Source organism: Leptidea sinapis, chromosome 3 (assembly GCF_905404315.1).
Source record: "Leptidea sinapis chromosome 3, ilLepSina1.1, whole genome shotgun sequence".
Taxonomy (NCBI): Eukaryota; Metazoa; Arthropoda; class Insecta; order Lepidoptera; family Pieridae; genus Leptidea; species Leptidea sinapis.
This window is the reverse complement of record NC_066267.1, coordinates 16,784,988-16,811,475: the sequence shown is the minus strand read 5'-3', so window position 1 is coordinate 16,811,475 and position 26,488 is coordinate 16,784,988. Positions and strand designations below refer to the sequence as shown.

Genomic DNA, 26,488 nt, shown 5'->3' with positions numbered 1-26,488 from the left:
ATTTAGATGAATTGTTAAAAAACATTTTTGTGATAAAGGTTATTGTAGTATAAATGAGTTTCTGCACGATACTGAGGGAATAGAGCCTGTGGGTGATCCCAGGATATTTAATGAATATATAAAGAATAAATTATTGTTTTTAAAGTGATAACCCCCACTTCTAGGATTAATACACAAACAAAATTTTATCAACGATGCGGGATTCGAACCCTCGCACGAAACGCTAGAGGTCGTTTCGTGCGAGCGCTCTTTCCAACTGAGCCAAAAGTTCAAGTGACGTATCGTTAATAAAATCTTGTTCGCTTTGTTCAACTCTCAGGTTGTGGCTTCATCTACAGGATCTACTTCACAGTTGATAACCTGCTCAACCCCATTATTTGACTGATAGGAAATTGATTTGAGATGTCGATACAAGAGCGTTCATAAAATTTTGTTTTCAAATTTTATATGTATAAAAAAGTAATATTTATGATTTCATTATAATGCGGGTTTATCAAAAAAAAAAGAAGGGCGCTGAGTTTATTGGGCCTATTATTTAGGTCAAATCTTATCAAATGTGTGGTATATTTTGAAGTTGCAATAAGTAGTATAAAATCCTTTTTTGAATAGAAATATTTCAGTTAGAAACTACCCATTTTAACATTGAACTAGAATACTTTATGATTAACTCCACATGTTACGACATATTAAATTCTTCATGTATACATAATATATTTATAAACTTACCTCAAGCCTCTCATAGTGTAGAATGGTGCCAGTACGGGTGAATCTACCAAGGGCGAGGGCAGTACGGGTGTGGGTACAGAGGGACTCCGTCTTATCATTGCCCCGAGACCTGTAAATTAGAAACAACTGTGACAAGTTCAACACACTCGCTTAAATAACATACATTGTGGCGGCGTCATGGAGCGGGTCATTCCTTTTCCTCAAGCTGATAACGAATCCTAACACCGCGATATGAAAATGATGTCATTTGCACAGCGCCATCTACGGTACAACTCCTATAACTTCAAGGCGATGGGGCTCAGAATTTCGAGAAATGAAATTAGGGGAAATTGAATTTAAGTGCTCGAATTTACACGAGTTCTAAGAAAACTTTTTATTTTATTTATTTTTACATATAAATAATGTATATATACATATATAAAATCTTTGTGCTAATCCAGGGTGTCAGCTTCCTGTATACCAAATTTTATCAAAATTGTTGCAGCCAATTGCGCGTGAAGAAGAAACAAACATACACACGCACTTATAAACTTTCTCCATTATAATATCAGTTAGACAAACAATTATACTATACATTATTTCATAATCCACACGCATGAATACCTCGCAGATTGCAGATTTATTTCTTATTTACACTTATCTTATTATTTTTGATAATTCACACTATCTTTATAAATTTTAGCCGATGAGTTATTTGGACGTATAAGCTATATTATTGTGAAGTTTCATTAAAATCCATTTAGTAGTTTTTGCGTTAAAGTGCAACAAACATACATCCAGACTTTCTTACAAATTTTCGCATTTATAATATTAGTAGGATTGGGGTTGACTAGGCTATCAACTATAAATAACAGAATTCACAACTAGGCAGTTTTTTTTATAAGAGCGAGCAAACGGGCAAGAGGCTCACGCGTTGAGGTTAAGAGATGCGTTGCCGGCCTTTAGGGTATGTTCAAATCTTAATGGTCTCTTAAGTTAATCGGTTCGGAAAAACAGCAGCCGGAAATTGATTCCATAAAGTGCGAAACAATTGCAAAATTATTATTATTATTAGCTTTTATTTGAACATTTTATCATTAGTACATATCACTTTTTCGCCATTTCCGCGTGTTCTGTTGCCAGTTGGCTAAGGCCTCCTCCAATCTTCTCTATTCCTGCCTTTCTGTGGCTACCCTACCACACGCCACTACAACCCCAGGTTGTTCCTGCCACCTGTCTTATATGGTCATTCCATTTACTCTGGGGTAGCTGCCTCTGTTTCTTTTTCCATTCCTTGGGTACCACTGGGTGACTAATATACTCCATGTTCCTCTAATCATTTGTCTAGCCCAGGGGTGCTCAAGCTTGAACTGCTGGCGATCTACCTCAAAATTTGTAGACTACGATCGATCGGCTCTGAGAGGCTTCAAGTAGGTGTGATGAAGGATTGTCGTCTAGTTAGAGTGTCACGATGATATAGATATTAGTTTTGCGCAAAATATGCATTTGTTTAGTCAAGGTAAGTCGCTCTTAAATGTCAATGAAAAAACTCATAATTATTATTCAAAATTGCGAGTTTATTGGTTCTTACAAAACAAACGCGTTCTAAAGTTCTAAGCTTAACTAAAGAGTGACTTTGGATTTTTAAGCGTGACACAGCATGTCCTGAGCATACTTTTCATAAGATGGCACGTAATTACCGATTTTAGTTTATTACACCGGATTTTTTCCTCGAGATCGACTCAAAAAGCACTCACGATCGACCGTTTGAGCACCCCTGGTCTAGCCCATTTCCACTTATATATTCTTATTTTCCGAGTAATAATCTGAACTATTTTCTTGAATCTGATGCTGCTTATCATTACTTTATCCAGGTTGTAGAATGCCAGACATTAATATGATGCGGGTAAAATTTTGCATTTTGACGTAATGTACGATGATAGAATTTGGTTACTGGTATCATCCCGAACAACTCCTCTAAGCACTCCCGGTGATAAATGCGGTAGAAGATGCAGAGAGAACAACCATACGCAACACATACGAGTCGAGCCAATTGGAGATGACTTGATCGTCGATGATTCGAGCTGCTCTCTGTTGTATGCTGATAGTGGGGAGCGCCCGCCCTGAGGTGAGAACAGTACTCCATGTGAGGCCGAATTTTGCGCCTTACATAGTTACAGGCGGCTTGTAGTGAAGTACTGTCTCGCCTTCTGAGTACACCAAGCTTTTTCAGGCCAGTTTGGCCTTCTCTTCCAAGCGTCCACGGACTGAACATCGCTCGAAACATCGATGCCGAGTATCCGGCTAATGGCCACAACCTATATCGGACTTTATAGAGGGGTGTTCTCGAATCGAGGGGATACGACAAAGGTAGACCTTATAGCGGTGAACGCACAAACTTGTTTCTTCTTAAGGTTAAATTGGAATAAATTTTTTCGGCCCCGTTCCAAGACTTTGCAAAGCTTATAGTCTTGATTTCAGACACAAGTTTGTTCCGGTTCTCGTCGACGCTTTCCCGGGAGATGTTATGCTGCATCTGCATAGCAATGAGTACTGTTGATTTGAAAATTATCATTGATATGCAGAAGAAATAGTTTAGGGGATATGACGCAGCCTTGCGGGACACCAGCGTTTATGTTTCTTAAGCCATATCATGTACCGTCGATGACTGCCTTGATGCTTCGATCAGCCAAAACGATCTGCACAACCTCTCGTGAAGCCCATAGGAAGGCAGTTTCGCTATAAGTGTTTGTGCCATACCCGATGGAAGGGCTCATTTATATACAATACTAATTTTAACATTCATTCCAAGATTTATAGACCATATTGTGTTATTTAACGGTTTGCTTAGGGTAATAATACCCATTGGTTAAGAGCGTCGGAGGCGTAATGTCCACAGGCGCGGTTTCAAATCTCATCGTTTATTAATTCAATTTGTATACTATTAAACAAGGGGAAGGAAAACGGGCAGCAAGAGGGGAAGTGGTGAGGTAACCAATAAAAAAATAACGAATTGTAATGAAGATTAGTAAACAAATAATATTTGACATCTATTTAAATCAAATGTATTACGTATACTTGTCAATATATGCAATGAAACAATATAATGTTCTGGCACAGAATTTTTCATTTTCAACATCAACATTTCACTTAGTTACACCTTTTATCGAAATAATTGCTTAATCTGGCCGCTCATTAGTTTTTTTTATTTACATTTAGTTTTAATTGAACAGTTTGCAGCTACGTTGACTCGTAACACATTGATAAAACGATTTACACCTAGGTACTTACTCAGGTTGAGGTGCAGGAATAAGACATCAGGCGCCAGGTTTACGCTACTTGCTATTTATTTGTGGGAGAGGTTGAAGACCAAACTGACAAGGTCATGATTAGGGGGCGTTCATAAATTACGTGAGATGTTTAAGGGAGACGTTGAAGCAAATATCACACAATTTTTTGCTGATTGAAACAAAAAAATATTAAAGTATTTTGAAAGAAGATAATTTCATTCATACTTTGACGTTATACATCTACTAACTGTCAAACCACCACACACCACCACAGAAAATTAAAAAAAAACACCTCATGTAATTTATGGACGCCCCCTTACCCACTCGCACGATCAAAGAAGAAAGAATTACCTACTTTGCTTAATTATTTGTTTTTTTATCCAAAACTATATCTTATACTTCTCCGTGATGGATGCCTTAGGTTAGTCAATTAGTCATACATGCTCAATGAGTTCATTGTTTGGTCTCACACAAAATAATTGTAATCATTTGTCATAATGTCTATCACATACCACAGTTACCGGAAATCTGTTTTGTCTCTAAACTACACTCAAATAGCTTAAGCATTCATAAATTGTGAAACAAAAAAAAAACTTACCAAGATATGGAGTATTTTCATGCATAAAAGACACATCAATGTTCAGTGGATTTGGTGGAGGCCGAGTCCTCATCAATAAATTCATCTGTTTAGCTATCTCTTGTTGACGCAGCAAAGCTTGTTGGCCATCCCTATTCATGGTGTTATCATAATTGGGTCTCTGATCCGAACCATTTTGAAAACCTTCACGAGAAAGAATTGGAGTCATATCACGCCTTTGCATAAATTCATTTGGATGATTGTATCCATTTGGCTTAAAGTTCACCGAATTCTGAGGCACTGACTGGTTTGGATAGTCGAAATTCTGCCCCATATTATTTCTATCAGGCATCTGTGGCATTACATCATGGATAAAGAAATTAATATCTCCATGAAAATTATTTGGTTGCTGAAAGTTCCTGTTATAGAACTGTTTCTCTTGGAATTTAAATTCATCATTTTGATAATGACTGTTCATATCCAATGGCATTTTAAAATCGTTATTTTGTATTAGGCTCTCATCTCTACGATCATTGGATAAGTTTAAGTTGTTCAAATAACTCAGTAACGTGGTTTCATTCTCTTTTACAAACCCATTTTCAAACTTATTTGGATATCTTTGGGTGTTGTTAAAGTCATAATTGGCATTATAGTTCATGTCTAAGTTCATGCTATTAGGCCTGTTAAAATTTTGTGGGAACATATTTGTTTCTGGAAGGGAATTTCTTTGGCTTGGTTCGAAGAAATTATAGTATTTCTCATCATACTTATTTGGAATTGCGAATTGAGCACCGCCAATTTCTTGAGCAGCCAATCGTAGCAAATTCAACTGTTCTGGTGTGACTGTTTCATCTGTAACTGGTTCAATGCCAACAAGTGTATTGACATCATTGTCCTGATAATTGACAAATGCGTTTGGATTAAAGCCATTCTGCATAAAGCTGAAGTTGTTCTGCTCATTTTGGTTCAAATTATACAAATTATTTGGATACGTATTGTATGTTGGGGGAAATACAAATGAACTTCCTGTGTCAACATTGGGATAATTGTTTATACTGTTTTGTAGGTCGCTCATAGCTTTTTCCGATGTTTGTAGAGAGCTGAAAAATATGAACACTCATATATGATTTATTTTAATATTTCCGACTTAAAGACAAAGAGTTATACCAGTAAAGCCAGATAAAGATATTTCTTGACTCATTCACTTTTTCATTCATGTCACTTCTCACTCTTTTACATACAAGGAGTATATGTATCCTTTTCTTCCATCTCTGTTATATGTTATATATTAGATAGTTATGTTTGCAGAGAAATTGTGTACTTACCAGTTCCCTTCTGTTGGCCCAGGCTCATCAAGAATCTTTGTGATGAGATCCCGGACCATTGAGTTTTCTTCCATAATTCTGTCGGACTGAAAATAATACTAATTGTTAGTAAATTATCATTCAAATCATAAATTTAGAAAATTTGTACTGTATTATAGTTTAATCTTTAGAAACTTTCATTTTTTTTACAAGTACTGTTTAATGTACTGATGTGGCACACTTATTGGTTTATTATATATGTAATAATAATAAAAAGACTCCTTGTTCACTACAAGAATAAACGTTTTCCACAAAAAATAATACTAAATTAGGTGTTACAAAGTGGAAATACATGTTTATCGTAATTCTGCTAAGATATGTAAGTATATACTTCTAGAGAATCCTTTGCATAATTAACAATAAAGATAGCTCATATCATTTTGTAAATTTCACAACTTTATAATGTACATGTCAAGTTGAATTCTCCATTTTTAGAGTCCCGTACCCAAAGGGATGGAATCCTATTACTATGACACCGCTGGACGTCCGTCCGTCTGTCAGTCTGTCAGGTGACACCGGGATGTACCAGTATCTCGGGAACTGTGATAATTTGTAGTGTTGACATTTCGACAGATGATGTACTTCTGTTGCTGCTATTACAACAAATAATAAAAAAGCAGCCAAGTGCGAGTCAGGCCGCCCATGAAGGGATCAGTAGGAGCAAGTAGCATAATACAAAAGTTCATTGTAACTTTTATCAATGTTTGTATAATAGTGTATTTTTTTTAACTAAAAAAAAACTCTCTGTGGAAGTTTGCATGGAAATGTACATCAAATATATTTTCAACTTTATCATTCTCTTATTTAGAAGTTACAGTTACATTTTGGAAGACCTATCCACAGATACCCCAAACTCATAGTTTGATGAAAAAATAAATTTTCAGTTTCAGTTCTAAGTATGGGGAATCCCCAATATTTATTTTTGCCTACGTAACCCTAAAAATAGAATAACATAAAATAAGATAATGGTACGGAACCCTTAGTGCGCGAGTCCCTCGCATTTAAGTCAAATATTGTAGTTGGAATTCATTGGTTGCAAACCAAGCATAGTCTTTTCTATAATGTCGTATTAATGACAACGTCGTATTTCTGTATTAACAACGGTATGAATAAATATGTAATCAGACAGTGCTTTAATTTGATAGTAATTGATACGCCCTGCCCATTAAAATTGCAGTGCCACTCTGGATAAGAATCCAGATTCTTAGGTTTTCCAAGAGGAAAACCTAAGAATTCTGAGCGGCACTCCAACTGGGCTCGTCACCTTGAGAGACATAACATGTTAAGTCTTGTTTGCCCAGTAATTTCACTAGCTATGGCGCCCTTCAGACCGAAACACAGTAATGTGTACACACATTACTGCTTCACGGCAGAAATAGGCACCGTTATGGTACCCATAATCAAGCTGGCATCCTGTGCAAAGGAGCCTCCCACTGGTAAAACACTGCACAAACTTTCACAATATAAACATAAAAAAAGATATTTTAATATAATAAAGATTATGTTTGTCAAAAATGTGCAATCATTCATAATGTCTAAAGATACAAACTATATTGTAGGTCACTTGATTTTACAGTGAGGTATCAAAAAATGTAATTCATAACTTCATCCTATCAACACTGCATTTTCCGCTACGTATTCGCCATTTGAGGACTTTACAGTCCCACCGACCATCTGTCCGTTGAGCTATGAGCCCTGCCCACTGCCACTTCAGTTTAGCTATGTTGGTGAATTTAACTCTCATCTCCTCATTTCTGATTCGATCTTCGCAGAGCAACTCTAAGCATAGCCCTCTCAGCGACTAGCTTTGTCTTAAGTTGCTGTGATATATGGGACAAGAAGGTTTTAGGAAGCTTCCCAAATGCTGCCCATCTGAGTTGGATTCTACAAGTAACACTAAAGAATGATAACCAGCCCAATATAATGATGCTTTAATGAAAAGGTTCCTAAAGATAATGTTGCACTACCTTGATTAAGTAAGTAAGATTAGTAAGGAACAAATATCTGAACATAATTCTGTGATTCCCCTAATGTGAGCAGTGAAAATTAATTAAATTATTACCAGCCCGCATTACTCATCTGATTTTAAGTAATCAAAAGGAGAAAGAAAAAAGGAGTATATGCTCCTACCAAATATAAATTTTAAACATTTAAACAGTCATCAACATGTCAAATTTGCCCTATAATGGCTAATTTACTACAACATTAAAGGGTAAATATTTAAGAAATTGATGAAATTACATTTAATAAAATAAATACATGTTTTCCTACTTTCCTTAAATATCCAACAGACGGGAATAAATTTGACTGTAAAATGGAACAGTGGTGTGCAAACTAGTTAACGGCATGTAGAATAAAGGTGGTCAATAAATCAATAAACAGTTTTTATTAACAGTTTATATTCGTTAACGAATTAACAGTTTTTCTTCAACGAAAAAACCTGTTGAACATAATAAGCTAATAAATTCAATCAACGTCTTCACCCGTAACTCGCAATAAATGAAGAAATTGAATGCCTCACTAAAACAGCTTAATTCAGAACAGTTGGCGAATTTGCGAACGGATATGTTGACTTGATATTATATTGACGAAATAAAAACCTAAATTATTAATAAATGCATTAATTTATTTTTCAACACCCATTACCATTTAACAGTTTTTTCAACCTGTTGACCATTGACAAAAAACAGTTAAATTAAATTAATTCAGTGACACACCTCTAATGTAGAACTAATAGATAATAAAAATGCATATTTGCATGATGTATACAAATGACTGTAGCTGACACCCTGGCATTCTTGGTCATGTGTCAATTTTACACTGAACTATCAATGGAATAAAAGTATTATTATTATTGCTACTTGCAATGGAACATGAGAAAAAAGAAGAGAAGAAACAGATTTTGATGAAAAATTGGATTACCAGATGGGAAAAATTCTGCTTATAGAAACTTGTTTAAGTATGCTTCCCAAAAATGTAGTGAATGAATTACTAGCAAATATTGCAAAATAATTTAAGAAAAATGAAACTTGTATGCAATCAGCTTGTATGCTACAGACATGGCTGTAGCTGTTGTGTGTATTCACTCATGTCAGTTTGCAGCACCTCCCTCAAGTATATTCTAACCTGCTGTTCAAATTTAATGTGCTGCAAAGTACAAAAAATTGATGCTATCAGCCTACAAAATATTGCAATAGTATATAATATCATGCTACAGGTAAACTAAGAAGCATTTCTTTTATATTCTTTTTAGAAACACCAATTTAAGTATGCCAGCTTATAACTTATTTATTTATAATAGAGTAACTTTTAATATGGTAAAACGTAAAAAAAAATAGTTTATTATTTGTAATAATTAACTGAAATAGTTACATTATTTAAGTTTAAACAATGGGAGATACTTATTATTATTATTAGTTTAATACTAATAACTTATGTTATGTTATTACTACTTCTATACTTAGCTAAAGGAAAGATTACTATGAGATGAGTATTCAAAACAGTTTTAGAATTCATAAGTATTGTTTCTAGTTCGATATAATTATAACACATTAAGTACATTTTATTCAAAACAAACAACTGGGAAAAGTAGATTGCATGGGTACAGTAATCCGTATAATAGAGCACTTTTGTTCATAATGTTGCAGGATATATTAAAATACCATTTCTGGGAACACTTAGATGCAGCACAATTTGTTTGTTACCGAAAGCACATACTATGTTTCTATAAATAATGTAGGTTGTATTCTATACATTTTCACTTCACTATAATGGGGTGTTTCCCAAACCACCAAATATGAAGGAGCTTGATTTTATTGTAATAAATACACGAGATCTCACAATAAATCACTTTTTTGCTGTACCGTTATATGTTAATTTATGTTTATTCCAGATTTTGCCCTTTTGACAATTGGACTTTTATAACACCCATTGGAATATACACACACTTCACCGAGGGTTTAGACTTTAGGCTTACCTGATCGGTTTCATTTTCGACGGTTTTAAACGCGTTACTTATGTGACATAAATCACTGAAGGCCATTTAAAATATTTTCTTGCCACGATACATACGAGCTACGAGTGCTAAGCCATTTTTTCTTTGACCTACATCTACCTACATGTATAAATACTGCGCGGTCTTTTTAAGTGTTGCTGCTTTTGTTTGATTTTCCACTGCGTAAAATTCTATAGTATTAAAATTAAAAGTTTACAAATATAATCCGCACCAATATAAAAATAACTTACCTGTAAATATTAAATATGCAAAAAATATTTTTTTTTTGGTTTAATTGAGTCGTATAAGTTTCCCGCGCTTTTAATTTTTTTTAATTCTAAACTTTTTTCAGCCATATTTCAATAAGAAATTGTTAAAATAATATAATGTAGGAAAAATAACATAATGATCAAAGAGCACTAAAATTTTTGATAATTCCAAATTATATTTTTGTATTCAATTAATTAAGTCACTGAAATTCAGAATCTACCACTAATTCAGAAGAGAAACGGGCGTTGTAGCGGCCTGGGCCACTATGTTTATGTTTGATTCAGAATCCAGACGACCCTTATGTGGTTTAAAAAATGTATTGTTCCATATAGGAATTTCCACTTAAATGGAACTTACAGGCTATGTTGAATTACGAAATTGTGTCTTAAAGCGTACAGTAAATACATAGTAATTCAAATAGGTTAAGCAGGTAACTATAACATTTATACATTTCTAATTTCTACTACATATTATAATATTTTATAAAAATTATAATATATTCCCTCACCCAGTAACTTCCTAGTAGCTAAACCGTTGTTTCTAAAGCTCACAGTCAACATCAATTTGAAAAACAGTGCCAGTCTAGGGACCCCTAAAAGAAGCTAAGCTTTTTCGTATAAAGCGATTCGTTTAGTACTACAGTTTCGGTTTTCATGTGCTATTCGTTTATAGTTTCAGTGTTCATGTGCCGGTAGCAGTAGGTATTCAACGGCGATTATTTTTATACTAAGTACCTACCTAATTACCAAATTGATCTACTTCTACCCTTATATTGCCTTGTAGTGCTATATATATGTCTGAATTATATGTTTTTTTAGTGTGATGTTATAGGGTATGATATGATATTATTATATTTTATACCTTAGTTGCTTTGTATTGTTTTTAACAACTGTTATGGGTACGCTTTTTCGCTTATTACTCTATTTTTTCAGTGTCTGAGGACCTAAAAATGAGGAAAAAAGTGGATGACAGCCTTAAAAAGAGTTCATACAATATGCCCTTAAACTAAAGCGCACTACTGTGAAGACCATTTCATCATATCATGTATGAATCTACAAAACGTACGTATTTAATGTACTATTAGAACGACTTAACCTCAACCAGCCGTCCCTGCTGCCGCTGCACATGAGGAATGACACCCTGGCGACAGCGTGACTCTTGACATCAACGGAAAAACACCGCTGACCATCCCGCGGTGTCAGAGCTCTATGCATATTTACATATATATGTATATACATATTTGTTTAATATAGTAAAATATCGATAAAAATTATGGATTGATTACAACCCTTACATCGCGATGTATCCGATATATTAAACAATATATTAAAATTATGCATCGGTTAAATATATTGGCACTGCGTCTCACGCGTTTCATACAAACGAGATTTCTCATTTTCTATGGCACACCCGTCTCTTGAATGCAGTGTTTAAATTCTCTTTGTTACTCATTAGAGGAAAAGTCAATAAAATCCAAAAAAAAGAGAGAGTCAAAGAGTATAATAATATATAGGGAAAAGAGAGGGCTCATCAAACTTAGCCCCCCAAAAAAAATTTTTTTTGTATTTTTTAATTTTCAATATCGCATATCGTTAGTTCGTAGTTTGTTCGCTATAAATAATTGTTTGTTCTTTTGTTGTTTATTTAAAAACAATTAATTAAAAATGGGGGGAAACGCCTACTATTTGGTTCTGGCACTCGCCGGCCGCTGCGGCGGCACGCTACGCTCGGCTCGTGCGTTGTTTTAACTGTTCTAACATAACCTAACCTAACCAATTTTAATGAATTGCAAATTAAAAAAAAATCGAGAACAAACCAATGTTTATAGAGAACAATCAAGAACAAATGGTGAACTAACGATGTAATAAAAAATCTGGGGGGCTAACTTTCTTGAGCTAAAAGAAAGCCCTCTCGACGCATTATGAGGTGTCTATTTGAAAACTAGCGCCATCTGGAGATTGGCCCCGTAAATAACTATTATAAGCTCCAAATTTATGTTGTGAAGCAATTCTTCTCAAGCCTGAGGCATTGACTTTGGAATGGGTGGTAGTTTTCTTTGACTTTCAATAAGTGATTTCACATCCTATTTTGAATAAAAATATTTGAATTTGAATTTGAAATTAAATTACTAAATCTACTTTTTAATGTATGTATTGCAATTTTTTACCATATTGAAATTGCGTGTAGAGTTAGTTATTTAATTTTGTCACAACATAGAACATAAAGGATATCTATTTTTAGTAGTGCAAATATGAAAAATGGAACACGAGAGCTACACACCTACATGCGCAAACTCTAGAACTGGCCGCCATTTTATGACCAGTGGGCAGTGACACAATTAAAGTTGAGTGGTTTCAAAGCGAGTGACAGCTGATAACGCTTTCATTTTTCGGCCAACTAACAGATTCTCAGACAATCTTCTGAAAACGTCACTTTGAGGCGTCTGTCCCACCCCTGGTAAAAGTGTTCGGTCATCGGTGGTGATTTTCAGGTTTCAACAAACTACACGGTGTTAGTGTTATGTGATTTATTTGAGTTTTAATAAAAATACGCAAACCTACATGCGAGTAATTCTCGAATTACTTTCTGCTTTTATATATTTATGCTGCAAAGTAAAATTTGTTCCGTATTACTAGATTATTGTTAAATTAAAAGAAGTGTGTATTTACCTACTACAGGCTCCAGCATTCATGTTAAAGTATAGTTGAAAAATTGGAACCAGTTACGATAACAGGGTACTTCAAAATTGTAGAATGTCTCTACCGAATGTTTTAGGTAGTAGTAAAATAGTCAAGAATGAGAATAAAAAAGAAAACTTTATGGCATCCAAGTCTATTTTCTCATACCTTACGACCAGTCATGGTCACCGCAAACCATGTGTTGAATTCCGTTACAATGTTACCAGAAGTAGATTTATCTATGGTGTAGTAAATTCTTCATTTGGAGAGAAACCTCATACTAGAAAGCAGGTGCAGAGAATCATTAAAGATATGAAACTCCACAAATCAGAATCAAAGTATAGCTCTAAATATGACCTTATTAAAAATGAAAAGAAGAAGTCTATTCTTATTTATAAAACAAAGAATTCATTTGTTAAGGAAGTTTTATCTTTGCAAGATTGCTTTAATACTATTGTTGAGGCACATTTTTCCTTGCTCCATGCGGATTCAAAGAGATTTTATTCCATTCTACAAGACAGATATTTAATATGTACAGACTGGATTCGGATATTTCTACATTCCTGTGAAATTTGTCAGTTGAATGAATTTGTACGTGTTAACCAATCAAGTGACAATTCCAATTATAAAAGAGTTGTAGACTTGCATTTCATAATTGAAAGTAAAAGCAATATATGCATATTTATTTACATAGACGTACACACAAATTATGCAATATTTAGGAATTTCACTGATTTAGATGAAATGTCGAATGAATTCTATAAAATATTTAATGATTTTGGGCAACCTAATACTATCAATGTGATCAACCGTGTTATATTTGACAATATGTATCAGAAATTAAAGTTATTGATGCCAAACTTAAAAGTTATCGTAAAAACTGCCAACACTTTGGGGCATAATCGTAGAGAAGTCTTTTATCCATTAATAAAGGCATGGCTGTTCCATAATACTGATGGTGATTTAAATTATAAAGTTGCTGAAATGCAATGGAACTTTAACCACAGCAGCCACCTTATTTCTAGTAAGAATGTTCTATTAAACATACAGAAAAAAGAAACCCCTCATTATGCTTTGTTTAAAAACAAAGCTCATGGAAAATTTGTGGTGCAGAAGTCAGACATAGAAGTAAATACAATAACGTCGCAACCTCTCTGTGCTGTTTGTAAAAAAAATGTTGCAAGGTTGTGTAAATGTTCTGTGTGTAATAAAAAATGTCATTTCTTTTGTTGTAAAAAAATTAGATCAAAATTAAAAAGACACAAAGCTACTGAAATGAAAACTGTCTGCAATAATTGTAGCATGACAAACCTCAATGATTTGTTCCAATAATGTTGTTTTATTAAGTTATTTGCATTATTAAGTATTTTAAATAATGGATCAAACTTACCAGCAACAATAATATTATTTCTGAGAAAAATATATACTTTCATGGCTTGGGCCATATCCTGTTCAAAAATCTGATCACCGATTACTTGCTGGTGGTCCGCAAGTCAGCTGTGAGGTGACATGTTTAATCTGTCACTACCCCCTTATTTAAATTGTAATGCTGTTCATGATAATGGTGTTAAACATAGATTTCAGTTTATGTACTGGTAATTCAATTGCCCATTTTTGGTTCAATTATATTATAATGACATGCTACTTAGTGTCTTAATTTGTAAGAATAAAATTAACTTTTAAGCTTAAAATGTGTGTTTCTATTAATTATATTTTAATGTGGAAAAAGAGATCCTGCAGTATAGAGAAATAACCCTTTCTTGAAAGACCAGATTGATAGATTTTAACTATTTTTTTTTTGGGGAAGAGGAAGACAAATGGGTGTACAGGTAAACTGATTTTAAGTGATCACTACATTCTCTTGCAAGTTGCAACAACATAGGAGTGTTGCCGGTCTTTTAGAAAAGTGTACGCGATGGCCTGGTCGTATAAGGCAACTCGCAACATAGCTTGGTTGTATGTGGAAGAAAGTTCCTTGAAAACCGCACTGTGGAGGAACACCACACATTTGGATGTAGGGATGATATCCTAATTTGCGGCGTTTCGTGCCAACGTGGAAATCGACGGCAGGAATTGTTTCAAATAGCTCTTCGGAATACTGGGTTCCCAACAATTCGAGAAGCTCTGCGTTGCACACGGTCAAGTGGTCGAGCTGATACTGAGGTGCAACAGACCAGAGGTGACAGTAATACCTACTCCATATGTGGCCGGACCTGCTCTTTTTAGAGTGCTAAAATCAAAGTTAGTTTGGCTTTGCCTTCCAGATGACCGCGAAATTGGCAATCGCACGAGATTTCGAGACCCAGTATTCCTATACTAGGCGACTCATTAAGGAACTGTTATCGAAGATCGGTGATACGACAAAGACGTAAACTTGAGTTCTGGGGGTTAAATTGGATCTTCTCAAGACAGGACTCTTAATCCGGCACTGTTCGAAGATTTTCCGAGAGAGACCTGCATGAGCGGTGTATACCTACGGTATCTCCAGTACTGTTATCCGCATAGCAATGCAAGTTGGCGGCGCCCAACATATTTATATACAGAAGAGTGAAAGAGATAGATACATATGAAGGAGATATAACCACAGCCTTGGGGAACTCCAGTGTTCACGGGCTTCAATTTCGACCAATAACAGAGTATCTATCTATACTCAAACAGGTTACAGTACTGCGTGCAAAAATCAGGAGATTCAACACAAACCTCATAGAAGAGCATAAATGTAGGTGATAGGTAGTATTATAGTTTAACGGTATTACTGTTATAAACTAGTAAGTTTAAACTAGAGATGAGGAACATTGTGATTTGACCGGATATTCGGCTTTTGTGTTATAGCGTTAGTTAATTTGAGTCAATATCCGCAGTCGACAAGGTTCGCTAGAATTTATCTTTTAGCACCTTTCAGAAGCAGGTCATTTTTTTTAGCCAGAGGCTCACGGGATGGGAGTGGTGAGTCCGCCCATGGACATCTGCAACAACAGGTGTCAAGAGATGCGTTGCTGGCCTTTAAGGTGGGAGTATGCTTTTTTCTTGAAGGTTCTTAAGTCGTATCGGTTCGGAAAAACAGCAGCCCACGAAAAACATTAACAGTATAGGTACTATAATGTCATTGACCGTCACAGCATATCCAAAACCTCCGTTCTTTCAGATATCAATAGGCAGATGTTTCCCTTAACAAAATTGCCTGTTTTTAACTCAAATAAAAGACAATATCATTCAATATTTATATAATAATTTTTTTACATGAACTAGTCGCATCCTCACACAATGAGGGTAGATTATATTTTTTCTTATAAGTACGCATAAACACATTTAGTCACACATATCTCATCTCGTGCATTATAAGGTAGGTACCAACACTATTATAGTGTATAATATATATAATATCTACGTGAAAACTTTTCTTTACGAAAAAATATGGACAGAAATTATTTAGGTAGTTAGTTTTTTTCTTTGATTCAATGTCTGGAAAACCAAGTAACTGAGTGTTTACTTCTTCCGTGGCAATTTAATGCCATCTAATACAGTCCAGGTTCACCAATGTTAAACAAATTGTACGTTATCAGCGGTAAAAGAATGCGATTACGAATAGCAATGATTGGCGGAAACAAAATATGAGACAGTGAACAAAACTTGGTCTTTCAGATTTTAATTAAAAAAGAAACAACTGTCTAGGTTCTCCAATATTCTTCCCGCCCAGAAAAACAGCATTTAGATTGATGTTTAGAATTTTTATTCTGCATGATCCGATTTTGAATGCTGGAATCGGTGGTATTGTTAGTAATGCCAAAACTGAAATGCTCGCGCCTACTTGAAATAGACGCCATTCTGAGAATGAAAAAAAAAATATTATTATATTCATATTGATCAGATTAAATAAAAGATAATTTTGAATATGATTTGAATTATAGGAAAATCATTTAGGCCCTGTATTTGTAACCACTGGCTGTTACAAGCGTCTTCAATAATATCAGGCACTCTTTGCCCGGAATATTGTAAACTATAGTGACACTACATAGAACATTTTAAAATAGCAAGGCTTGGATGTTATACACCGTTACTTTAAATTACAAAAAAAAAACACATATTTATGAGAAAAATAAATTAAACAATGTCAAAAAAATATACACACAAAGAGCAAATAATTGCCAACTTTCGTTCAATTCACAATTCTATTAATAAATCGCTAGATCCTCGCACCGCATCACTCCCCGTCACATTTAGACACTTTCATAAACAAGTATTATGTCCAATATTTTAAAAAGTTTAATTTGTAATAATTATGATATTTTCAAGTAAAAAAAACTGATTGAATATTTACGATATCTCAGCTATTCGACATTGCCCAACAATTCGAGTGTTTCACGCATTGAAATAAAGAATGACTGCAAATATTCCGTTTTTGGTAACTAATGTTCGTTTTAAAAATTAAACCTCTACAAGATTTTAATTTTTTCTGGTGGAATCACTACGAATTGGTGACAACTAAGCGTGCAGTGTTTTTGTCTGTCTGTGAATGCTAATCTCCAAAACGGCTTAACCGGTTTGAATACGGTTTTCACTGATACATTGTGACAAGTAAGTAGCATTTAGTGTTTATTTCATATCATTCGGTTTATAAACAAATTAAGTTAATTGAAATAAAAATGTCGCAATCTACACAAATCGCACCTACTCCTAAAGTTAAAACATTCCATAGATAAATAATAAAAAAAAATAAAGATATAAGAGGGACACATAATATCTTGTCTCAGTACTTAGTCAGTCATATAATGTTATCATAAGGACTGAAAACAGCATACAGCCCATAAATAGAGGAGTTCATCACTGTTTTATAATACGATAGTGTAATGTGAACTCGACATTAGATTTCCATATGAAATGTCTGACTGTCCGGAGATCCATGTTGGGGTCTAGAACCTGAAACAAAGATTTTATATTTAGATTAATAGGCGAGCAGAATTAGATATTTTATACTGGGCGGTGATAGCTAAGTCAAGGAAGTCGTTATATTTATACTGCATATTTAGTTTTTTTAAATTTCTTGAACTTTTGACGGTAATTGATCAGGTGGATTTTTCAAAAAAAATACACCTGTATTATTGTAGCAATGGACGCGACTGATTAAGATCAATCTTTGCAGAGATATGTAGTTATTACTAAAAATGAAAGAAAATACCAAATTATCTTGTTTATTATTATTACACGGAAGAAAAAACACCCCCTATTCAATCTTTTTGTTAGAAATCTCACTTATTTATTAATAATCATGTCAAAAGTTAAGAATCGTATTTAATATCAAATATTTCATAAAAAGTAATAAAAAACAAGGATGCATCAACCTTTAGAATTTATTGTTTGTGTGAACATAATGGTTGTGATTACTGGCGAAATAAGTAACATGTCGACCAGGCACCATAAACAGCACTAGATCACAAGTTGACGCATGGACCGATATGTATGTATAATGCCTCCTCTCCACTATCGCCGATGATCGTTTCTTGTATGATCATCTGTCATCGGTCGTAGTGTAAGCACACCACACGATCGTCAGTAATCATTTATTAATAATAATATGTAATATAAATACCTTATAGTCTAACATACATATTTATATAACTTAAATGTACGTCACATTTTCGCGGCGATGTGAGGCGCGGGTTCGGTAGCTTCCGGCAGTCGGCGACGTCCGCGATACTTGCGGAACACGACCCCCTTCGGCGACAACTTCACGTCCAGGAAGGTCGATATATGTTCTGTCGGGACGCGAACAACAAAAGAGTTGAAGTCGTGACGCGTCACCAACTTTTCGCGCCCCAACCGGAACCGTGCCTTCTCCACCAAGTACTGAACAATGTCGGAGGTCTTGGAGGTGGGGTGAAAGCGAGAGACGTAGATATACGTCGCTGGGATTACGGGACGCAGGAGATGGTTCTGTCCTATCGGTGCTGTGCCATATTGATTATGACTAGGAGGCCTCCTCTTCTTCCGCTCCACCTTAATGAAGCCATCCTTGTCGGTCTGACCCTTCGACACAGTTCTACAAGCGGGTTTGTTGCGGGCGTGCCCGCTTCCACTTTCTATCCTCAGCACTGTCCGCTTTCTGCGTTGCTGGCGGATGGCAGCAGCATAGTCACGTTGAGGTGTTGACGTAACGACAGCTGGCGACACCTCCGAGAGGGGAGGAGGTGAGGGAATGGCGGCAAGTACATAACCGCTTACACGTGCGGGTACAGCGGCCGGCGTCGAGTCGAATTTCGCTGATTCAAAACTCGCTGGCGAAGCAATGCATGCCCCACGTCGTGTGTTGATGTTATTGGCCTCTATTGACCTACTTACAACAGTATTGTTGCGCAACGTCGCAACTTCAGCTTGCAAGTCCCTGATGGTGTTCTGAGATGCCTCTTATTTCAACACTACATCTGCCAGGCCTGCCTTGAGGTTTGTGATGTCCTTCAGCAACCTGGTGACGTGGACATAGTCGAAGGTGACGGGCGGTAACTTGTTCAAGTACCTTGCCACGAAAGACGGTATATCGTCAGGATCAGTCAGCTTCAGGAGATTTATCATGTCCTGAAGACTTCTCTCTCCCCTTTCATCCCTCCTGCGGGACGGCTTCTGGTCTGTTTTAATCAAAACCTCGTATAGGAGCGTCCTCACTCTTGAAATTTAATGCACAGATCTGGATGATACTGATCTCGTCCATACTATCAATTGAGTGCTGAAGGAATGCCAGCAATTCATTGGCTATGAGTTTTTCGGAACTCATAGTCATAATAGCGTGCACCGGCGGTTGCCGCGCAGATCACGAATATAAATTATATTCGTAAGTTCAGTGAGCATGTACGTTACCGAGCGCGCTCGGAACTGAACTGATTATTTATTTAGCGGCAGTCTTTCAAGAGGGACATAATGGACTTCGATGGAGAGCGATTATAAACCTCATAGTAACCATAAATATCTGAGTACCTATATACCTTCCTTATTTTTATCTTTATATAATATTTATGTTTGGGATTCCATATTTCTGGGTAGTTCTGATAAAGTTCTATGAATTTAAATGTCTCTTCATTTGACCACCCCGTAGTCATTGTATCGTACTCGTGCTATGTAAATAAAAGGAAAAAAAACCAACCCCGCGACGATGCGAAGTACGTACGGCTTCGCTCTCTGTCCAGTGTTCTGCAGTGAATGAATGACTGGCGATCGTGTGGACACATGCACGCAACTACACGCGAATTCCCTTTGGTACGTGCCCAAAAAACCGACAAGTGACCGATCGCCGCGATCACTATGACGATTATAGACGATGATACCAGTGGGAGCCTCCTTTACACAGGATGCCTGCTAGATTATGGGAACCACAACGACGCCTATTTCTGCCGTGAAGCAGTAATGTGTAAGCATTACTGTGTTTCGGTCTGAAGGGCGCCGTAGCTAGTGAAATTACTGGGCAAATGAGACTTAACATCTTATGTCTCCAGGTGACGAGCGCAGTTGTAGTGCCGCACAGAATTTTTGGGGTTTTTCAATAATCCTGAGCGGCACTGCATTGTAATGGGCAGGGCGCATCAATTACCATCAACTGAACGTCCTGTACGTCTCGTCCGTTAGTTTCATAAAAAAAAAATGATCGGCGATTAGAATCGAATAAGCCCTCCACACGATCGTGCTCGCGTGTAATCGCCAATTGTGAAGAGGCACCATAAGAAGATGACCCGGCATACGACGCCGCCCTAAACACGGGCATTCGTACCACCAGAGCTCAAGAGAACCTTATAGGTCATATCAAAGTGTCTGTGCGAGGCAAAAAGTTTATCGCAAAAAATATCGCGGTTGTAGATTGCCAGACGCCAACATGTTGCGGGTGGAATTTTGCCGATTCTTTTAATTGATAATTTATACCATACCTGATCACAGCACAATAGTTCCACCTTCTCCTCGGGGGCTTCAGTGACACTATCTTCGGGAGTTGTCTTGGTGACACCAGTACCATTGACATCACCTCCACCAATTATCTTTTCCACAACGTGTTCGGCCACTTTGCGACACTGGATGAAATCATTAGCTACCAAACGATCCTGAAACATAATATTAAGACTTTCAGACTAAGGTTTGTTTGCACAGAATTCCAGATAGGTGGGAGCCAAAGTGGCCTCTTTCTACCGTGAAGTATTATTGTGTTTGGGTCTGAAGGGCGTCGCAGTTAGTGAAATTACTGGGCAAGGTGACGAGCACAGTTGTATGTCCAAAATTTTGTGGGTCTTTAAAAATTCTGAGCTGCACTGGGTGTATAAATTACCATCAGCTGAACGTCCTGCTCGTCTCGTCCCTTATTGTAATAAAAAAGATACAGCAAGATAGAAAAGGAAAGCTTTGATTGACAAGCCATAAGTGGTCAACCAATTTTTTTCGACTCAATATTTTGAATATGAAACTAAAATCACTCATTATTAGGCTAAGTGTATGGTCGCTACTTAAGACAATGGGTTACACTTTACAGATCAGATTTAGAACAGCAAAGAAGAATTAATTTTAGAAGTAATACCTTCTTTTGTCTATCCTGTTTACTCTGACAACTGGAATGCGGGAGTAGGTAGAAGGGCAGTTTGTTGAGCTTGGGCGCAGCCATTTCTATTGCCACATCAACCACCCAGGAGGGCACAGTCTCCATTAAGATGTTACCTTCAGTTTCACCTCCGGCATCACCAACCTTAACAAAATGACTTTCGATTACAAAATTATTAACTTACTTTGGAAATGTGAAGGTAAATGGTAATGCAGATCATTTAACAAGTATATTTAATAAAATAAAAGGAAAATGATGCGACAAATAAAATTTAAACCAACCTCATTGTTTATTGATATGAATTTATTTTATCTAAATTTGAAAATAATTTGTTTTTATAATTTTTTGGTGGAATTTCCTACAGCCGGCACGTCGTAGTTCGTTTAACCGAATGCCTCCGCGTCGTCTGAGGTGTACGCGCAATATTAAATTTATAAAATAAAAACCATTTTGTTTTCAAGGTTCTCCGAGCGCAAAGAACTAAATTGAAATCCAAGATGGCCGCCTTGCAAAGCTATGATACAAAAATTTTGGATATTATCGTTTTCAAGGTTCTTGGGGTTGAAGAGAATTGGGTTCACTTTTGGAATCCAAGATTGCCCCCACGTAAAATTATCATTACCACCGTATGGATTTCGATTCCATTGCTCTTCAGGCCGGTTGAGAATAAATTACTACCCAGTGCATAATAAATCATGTTAAAAAAATCTACCAATGTGTTCCAATGCTGCCACTTGCATATTTTATACAAAGATTCATATCAATTCAAAAGATAAAAATCCCTGCCACCAGCACCACCTATCCGGCACTAAAGTAACTAAGATTGCAGTTTTATTTCAATTTGGTTAACAGTTCTCAAGTTTAAGGTGAACATAAGCCACATACTGTTTCATATATACATATAATAAGAAATTTGTGCAATGACAATTTTTAATTTCATATAACAAACATATTTCATACAAACCAATATTATAAGGCTCCCTGAGTGGAAAGCCAACCAATATAGAATACATTGAATATAATATGGTACATTTACTTTAAGGCCAATTCATATTCAATTTAAAAAATTTTATTCAAAATAGGTTGTTACATCACTTATTGAAATTCAATAAGTGGTGATGACTACAACCTATTCAAAAAAGTTTGCCTCAGACCTGAGAAGAAAGGGTGCAACACATCAGCAGCCTTTTTTTTCTTTTATAAAAATATATGGTTACAAAGTAATATCATACAATTAAACTTATTACTTAATAGCCTGAGGGTGGTCGCTCCATTCCCAATCTGTGGTATCAGTAAGAAAGTCATTTATGTTATAGTAACCTTTACAACACAAACATTTTTTAACAATTGTTTTGTATACTACAGGTTATTAGTGCTGTGTAGTGTTAACCCAGTACATGATGTTAGATAGAATATTGATTCCTACATATTTTCTTTGATTAATGTGAGTGTTACACATTTAAATAAAACACTTTTAAAGGATTAAAACGTGTGTAATTGTAACTGTTTTATAGATGTGTGGTATTTGCTGTAAACCACCTCTGAGGCAATAAATGGAGCTAAACTTCATAATGACAAATACTATCTTTGACTCATTTCATCTGCAGTCCCCCTGAAAACGAGATCTGGAAAGGTCTTGAAACATCGGGTTAACTAAAATAAAAATGTAACTTTTACACAAAAATCAAATGTAAAAACTGTTACAATTACACATGTTTCAATCCTTTATGTGTTTTATTTAATCATTTACTTCTTCATACATAACATGGTTTCTTTTCACTTTGAATATCAGTGAAGTGTTGTCAGGAAACAATACAAACTTATGTTTTTTTTCTATTATATTAGGAACATACATCACACCAATGAGTTATTGATATTTTATTTATTTTTTACTTCATATTCTCTATTTTTATTGATATATATATATATATATATATATATAAAAATAAGAATATTTATTAATATACTTCACACCTTTAATACATATGACAATACGAAATCTAAGGTAAAAGCTAGTTTAGAATCAATCAGCAAAGCAGTATTTGGTTTAATAAGGACATTGTTTGAAAAAAAAAAAACCAAAATATTGACAATGTCAACTTGTGTGTGCTTTCTGTTTTTGTCTTCATTCTATTGGAAACATTTAATGCTCACCATATCAGTATTCAGCATAAATATTCTGTATTTGAAATTTCTTCAATAATAGCTCAAACTTACAAAGACTGGTATATATTTAACTCGAAAATTTATGGTAAATAGTTTCAAGTAGATCCAAAATATATGGTGTCATTTTAATGCTTATGTCATGTTCTCTTAGAATGCATTCATGACAGTACCAGACAAAAAATCAAGGCATAGAATATCTAATACTTAAACAGTTAAGCAAAAGCTATTGTGAGTTTGTACAGTTGGCAAAAAAATAAATAAGAAACAATACCTGAAGCCTATAAAGTGTCCGTCCTCCAACTTCACTGAATATCAGCGGAGTGTGAACTGGCACAGAAAAGTAATTATTACCAAACACTTTCTGGCCACCTTCATTTATTCTGTTTGGATGATTCCAATGTTCTAAAAGAGCTTGCAACAATAGTGCACCAAAGTTCACTTTTTGGTCATTTTCAGTAGTTAGTCCCGCATCCTTTGCACTTACCCAAGCGCTAAAACAATCAGTCTCATCTTGGCCAAGATGTATTGTCAACATACCTGTTTTCAAGTCTACATTAAACCAATTTGGAACATATACCATTTTAAATTGTTTCTTCACCTCCTCATCATAATCAACCTCCCCTAAGTCATCTAGTTTACAAGCCTTTAATACATCATAAAGGACTACATTATTGCTACTGTCCTTAGTAATTATGTGTCTTTTATCGTTTAATACTGTGTAGTTTTTAATTGCTTTGCCCCCAGGTATGTGGTGCAGAGGCTGTGTTTGATATACATTATTTGTGTTATAACTATTTTGATTGAACGTTTCAGAGTTTAATGACGTCATCGGTGGAAGTTTCCAGCATTTGATGTCAGAGTCTGATGTTGATACCCACACAGCCTGCTGATCAGCAGTAAAACAGAGTTTAAGTATTGGCGCTGTCTCTTCACAAACAATCAGAAAGTTTACTGGGTTTCTTAATTCTGTTATAATGACTAATCTGTCCCTTCCACCTGATATAATATGGGTAAAATTTTCAGTCGCTAATAACGCCCATACAGCTTCAGAGTGCACACGGATTGTGGAGACACACCTTTGTTGTGACAATGACCATAGTTTGATTGTGCCGTCTGAACTTCCAGACACACATTGAGTACCATCTCTACTTACTACTAATGCTTTTACATTATCCGCATGTCCCTTAAGTTTCATTAAACGTGAACAATTCCTTGGATCCCAAACCCTCAGCACTTTTTCTGTTGAACCACTTACAAGTATTGTACCGGGCGGATTCATAGCCAGGCTATAAATTGATTCTTTATTACCAACTAAACTAGATGTAGTGACTGTATTATTACTGGCAGTTAACGCAGTTAGAGTATTAACATCCCACAAGAAAATCGCCCTATCAAGACCTGCACTGGCTACTTGTTCCTTATCTTTCGCATATGCTAAGGTCCGTACATAATCTTTATGTGTTCTCAAAGTAGACATGCAAAATCCTTTTGGTGCGTTCCATACTTTTACTGTCGTATCGGATGATGCACTAATTAGATTTTTACCACCGCAGCAGAGCACTATGTCGTTAACCCAGTCAGTATGGTGTTCCATACTTTGAATGTATCTATCCTGCGAACTGCCAGTGGTCTGCCAAACTCTGATGATTCCATCTCTACCGGCCGAATAAAGCCTTCCTTGAACCGGATCCAACTGTAATGAGCTAACACCGTTTTTGTGTTTCTTCTCCTCTTCGTCCCGAATAACAAACGAAACTTGAGTTTTTTTACGCATCATCGAGTCCATTTTCCGACATTTTAAGATGAATTTCAATTATAAAGTAATAAATAAGCAATCAACAATGTTCAGTTTGGTATTCTTAGAAATGTAGAAACAATGTTTCGAATTTCGATTTTCGGACATTTCGACAACAACTGACAAGTGATAACTAATCAGTAGGTAATCATTCATTTTCTTCTCAGTAGTCAGTTGTCATTGCCACTTATCCGTCAGATGTCATTATTTAGGCAAAGAGTTGAGCCAAGTCTTGAGCATTTTACTCATTGTATGTAACCTGAATACCGACGAAGCTGAAGTCCAGAATCAGGAACGAATCACAAGTAATGCATGATTATATTGTGAAATTTAAACTTCCTACTTGCTACGGTGTAATAATTTATCTAAAAATCGTACTTACGTAAAGATTTTCGCTCAGTACTACTTTTGCAGCTTACATTACTGACTTACTTTACATTGAGTATTTTAGTGCCACTAAAATATGGTAAGATCTTAAAGTTTAAAATAGAAATACCGACACAGGCTGCTGTCTAAATGCGGAAAATTACGTAACAATCTACAACTAAAACACGAAACCACCTACTCCAAGAGCAGCAGACAGACACTGACAGGGAAATGAACCTCAAAGAGAATGCCTTATAACAGCAGAGAGGACCAACTGATTGTGGCTTCGGAAGGGCAGCTACGATGCCAGCAAGAACACTTTGGGGAAATCAGCCGCATCCTTACGAAATCTTATAAAAAGTTAAATCTGTTCAGCACCGACTGATGATGACCGCATGCGCCAAAAATTTCACTGGGTGGAAAAGTAATAACGCATGCGTAATAACAATACGTCGTAATGCCTCTATATTTATATCAAACGATAGTTTGATCCTTTCGGAGTTTGTGGCCTATCCAGCGTTTAATCTGTGGATTGGAACTTGCATTCCCATAGATAGTTAGTACTTGCTTTACAGTAGTTGCTTTTTTTATGGAATAGGAGGACAAACGAGCGTACGGGTCACCTGTTGATAAGTAATCACCGCCGCCCACCATCTCTTGCAACACCAGAGGAATCACGGGAGCGTTGCTGGGCTTTAAGGAAGGTGTACGGGCTTT

The 26,488-nt window shown here is 35.8% G+C and overlaps 2 protein-coding genes across 2 annotated transcripts in view; both read right to left on the bottom strand.

Moving 5' to 3' along the window:
* LOC126978647 (meiosis-specific coiled-coil domain-containing protein MEIOC-like) overlaps nt 1-10,054 on the bottom strand; it is a 28,233-nt gene extending 18,179 nt beyond the window's left edge. The window contains exons 1-4 of the mRNA XM_050827638.1: nt 9,913-10,054; nt 5,898-5,983; nt 4,594-5,672; nt 727-835 (exon numbers count right to left, since the gene is read on the bottom strand). Of these exons, the coding sequence (XP_050683595.1) occupies nt 727-835; nt 4,594-5,672; nt 5,898-5,983; nt 9,913-9,978 (1,340 nt within the window). The 5' untranslated portion in view covers nt 9,979-10,054. The remainder of the gene's footprint in view (nt 1-726; nt 836-4,593; nt 5,673-5,897; nt 5,984-9,912) is intronic.
* A 6,033-nt stretch (nt 10,055-16,087) lies between these two features.
* LOC126978664 (WD repeat-containing protein 48 homolog) lies at nt 16,088-25,519 on the bottom strand. The gene is made up of 4 exons (XM_050827661.1): nt 23,882-25,519; nt 21,424-21,588; nt 20,786-20,956; nt 16,088-17,795 (listed from the first exon to the last, which is right to left on the bottom strand). Exons 1-4 carry the CDS (start codon nt 25,394-25,396, stop codon nt 17,700-17,702), a joined length of 1,947 nt encoding a protein of 648 aa, XP_050683618.1. The 5' UTR covers nt 25,397-25,519; the 3' UTR covers nt 16,088-17,699.
* Nucleotides 25,520-26,488: the final 969 nt, after the last annotated feature.

What these genes read in the sequence shown, in the direction of transcription:
- LOC126978664 (XM_050827661.1), bottom strand. Translation starts at nt 25,396, where the DNA reads ATGGACTCGATGATGCGTAAAAAAACTCAAGTTTCGTTTGTTATTCGG. An exon ending in AACAGGATAGACAAAAGAAG is followed by an intron (nt 20,957 to 21,423) that starts GTATTACTTCTA and finishes ATTATGTTTCAG; the next exon opens with GATCGTTTGGTAGCTAATGA. An exon ending in AACTATTGTGCTGTGATCAG is followed by an intron (nt 17,796 to 20,785) that starts GTATGGTATAAA and finishes TCTTTGTTTCAG; the next exon opens with GTTCTAGACCCCAACATGGA.